Source organism: Peromyscus californicus, unplaced genomic scaffold (genome assembly GCF_007827085.1).
Source record: "Peromyscus californicus insignis strain IS unplaced genomic scaffold, ASM782708v3 Scaffold_10__1_contigs__length_136768540, whole genome shotgun sequence".
Classification (NCBI taxonomy): Eukaryota; Metazoa; Chordata; class Mammalia; order Rodentia; family Cricetidae; genus Peromyscus; species Peromyscus californicus.
In genome coordinates, this window is record NW_026294391.1 from 85,222,830 (window position 1) to 85,225,077 (window position 2,248).

The window sequence follows — 2,248 nt, forward strand, 5'->3', positions numbered from 1 at the left end:
ATGCAGTCATCCATCCTAGGTTAAAACTGGCTTTCACTATATAGGGCACAAGGACTACAAGCACCATGGGTATTAGTGGTAAGATTACTGTCAGCATTTGCCATCTGCAATTTATTCATCAATGAGGAAGTTTAAAAACAAAGGGAATGCCTAGTCCTGATTACCGTTTAACTGGGTACTGATTAACACTTAACTGTCAGGAATAGGTGAGAAGCCATCAGCAATTGTCATAAATCTCTAGAAACACATAGGTTTCCAAAAAGCAAGCCCAAAACCAAGACTGTTAGGCAATGTTGGAGTTTATTCTCCCAAAGAGATCCTCATTTCATGATCTTTTCACAAACTCCTTCTCTTGCTGGATTGCTAGGGGAAAAAAATAGAAAAAAATCATTAGAAGGGATTTTCTTCTCTTTTTTTCTTTCTTTGTTGGTTTTCTTGAAATTAAGTTCAGTTTCTTCTAAAAGATGGCTTTACTAAGTCACTGAAAATGATAAACATGCCTTACATTTAGACTACAAAGACATTAACTACTTATCCTCATAATGGAGGTGTGTGTGTTAGAGCACCTGAAGACCTTACTAAAATCTATATAGTCTCTATATCTACTCTCTAGATTTAAGTGATAGATTTAGAATATTGTTAAAATATTGCTATTTTCCACTGAGTGTTCTAGGAAGTAAGATTTTCCTTCAGTTTTATCCTTATACAACTAGAAGTTAGACCTTTTCAGATGATTTTGTTCAATTTTTGTGTTTTCTAACAAGACAAAAAGTGCCACTCAGCTTTTAAAAGTACGCTTTCAGTTTCTCCAGGAGGCTGTTATCCTGAAGAGCAAACTGATCCTTTGAATCTGAGAAACATGAACACACACAAGCTCTAAACTTATTCTTCCACCTCACTTTATAGCTATTTATGGAAGACCAAAACCACAGTTTGCATTTTGTTTTTGTTTTTGTTTTTTGTTTTTCGAGACAGGGTTTCACTGTGTAGCTTTGCGCCTTTCCTGGAACTCACTTGGTAGCCCAGGCTGGCCTCGAACTCACAGAGATCCACCTGGCTCTGCCTCCCGAGTGCTGGGATTAAAGGCGTGCGCCACCACCGCCCGGCTTGCATTATTTTTATGGATGAAACCATAGATTTAAATTGTTGCATCTTGAAAAAAATGTCTAATTAACATTTATAATAAAATAAAAAACTAGGCAAAATCAAGATTTATATAGTGCCCCATCCAATATTCCAAGATTAGCTTTAATGTAGTTTTAGTAATTTTGTAAAAAAGGATGAATCTATGATAGCATTACTAATGCAACCTAGCATGCAAACCATGTACATTATCCAAATAAAAAGGCAACTATTTGATATTTCAATTGCTGAATTAATTATAATGATTCTCTACTGCATACAATTTGGCAATTTTAACTTTTTGTTTTGTTAACTGAATACATCAACTTTCACCACTGTTCACCTTAACTAGAAACCTCTATGACTTACTTTCCTTTGATGGGAGAGTATTTTTTTCTTCAGTATTAGTTTTCTTCAGTCTTGTTCTGTCAAATCTTTCCACTTCTGACAAGTCTAGTTTATCACTCATTTGACTAAAAGAAAGACCAACAACAAAAAAGTTACCTACTAGATCTATGATCAGATTAGGAATAATGGTTAAAAATTCATAAAAATTCAAAATATCAATGAATATTTTGCATGGTGATTTTCAATAAGAGAACAACAGATCTTAGAAAGTCATGTTTTCTTAGAGTACTCTGATTGCAAAGCATTGGCCCATTTCTGGTGGCATTAAATGACAGCAGATGAAGATGATCTAGAAACCAAGATTCTCTAGAAACCCAGGGCAATAAGTAAGTTAGTAAGTAAATAAATAAATAAAAGCCCAACTTTTAAAATCCTAGCAAAGGTAAAACAGAAGTGATGAGCATTGGCAGATAGAGAGAGAAGAGCAAATAAAGGGTTAGATTCGACTAGCAATGGTTTTGTAACAGAAGACAGGACTATCTGAGCATCTTCACCTTCTAGTCAATTCCTTTTAGGGTATTTGGGAATGCTGGTGAGCATCACACACTAAAAGAGTGGCACACAGTGCTGTACAAATTTCCATTGAATGTCCAAAGTCAGTATATTAGAACACTACAGTAGGAGTGAGGAGGATTTAACCTAGTCACTGTCAATTACAAGTCTCATAATACCTTCTTATAGCCTTAGGGAATGTGTAAAAGAAAAAGAAAGAAAAAAT

At 34.8% G+C, this 2,248-nt stretch overlaps 1 protein-coding gene across 1 annotated transcript; it reads right to left on the minus strand.

Annotated features, from left to right (window-relative positions):
* Positions 1-325: 325 nt before the first annotated feature.
* Tmsb15a (thymosin beta 15A) lies at positions 326-1,591 on the minus strand. The gene is made up of 2 exons (XM_052735994.1): positions 1,492-1,591; positions 326-363 (listed from the first exon to the last, which is right to left on the minus strand). The coding sequence occupies exons 1-2, from the start codon at positions 1,589-1,591 to the stop codon at positions 326-328; spliced, it is 138 nt and encodes a 45-aa protein (XP_052591954.1).
* Between the last annotated feature and the right edge of the window lie 657 nt (positions 1,592-2,248).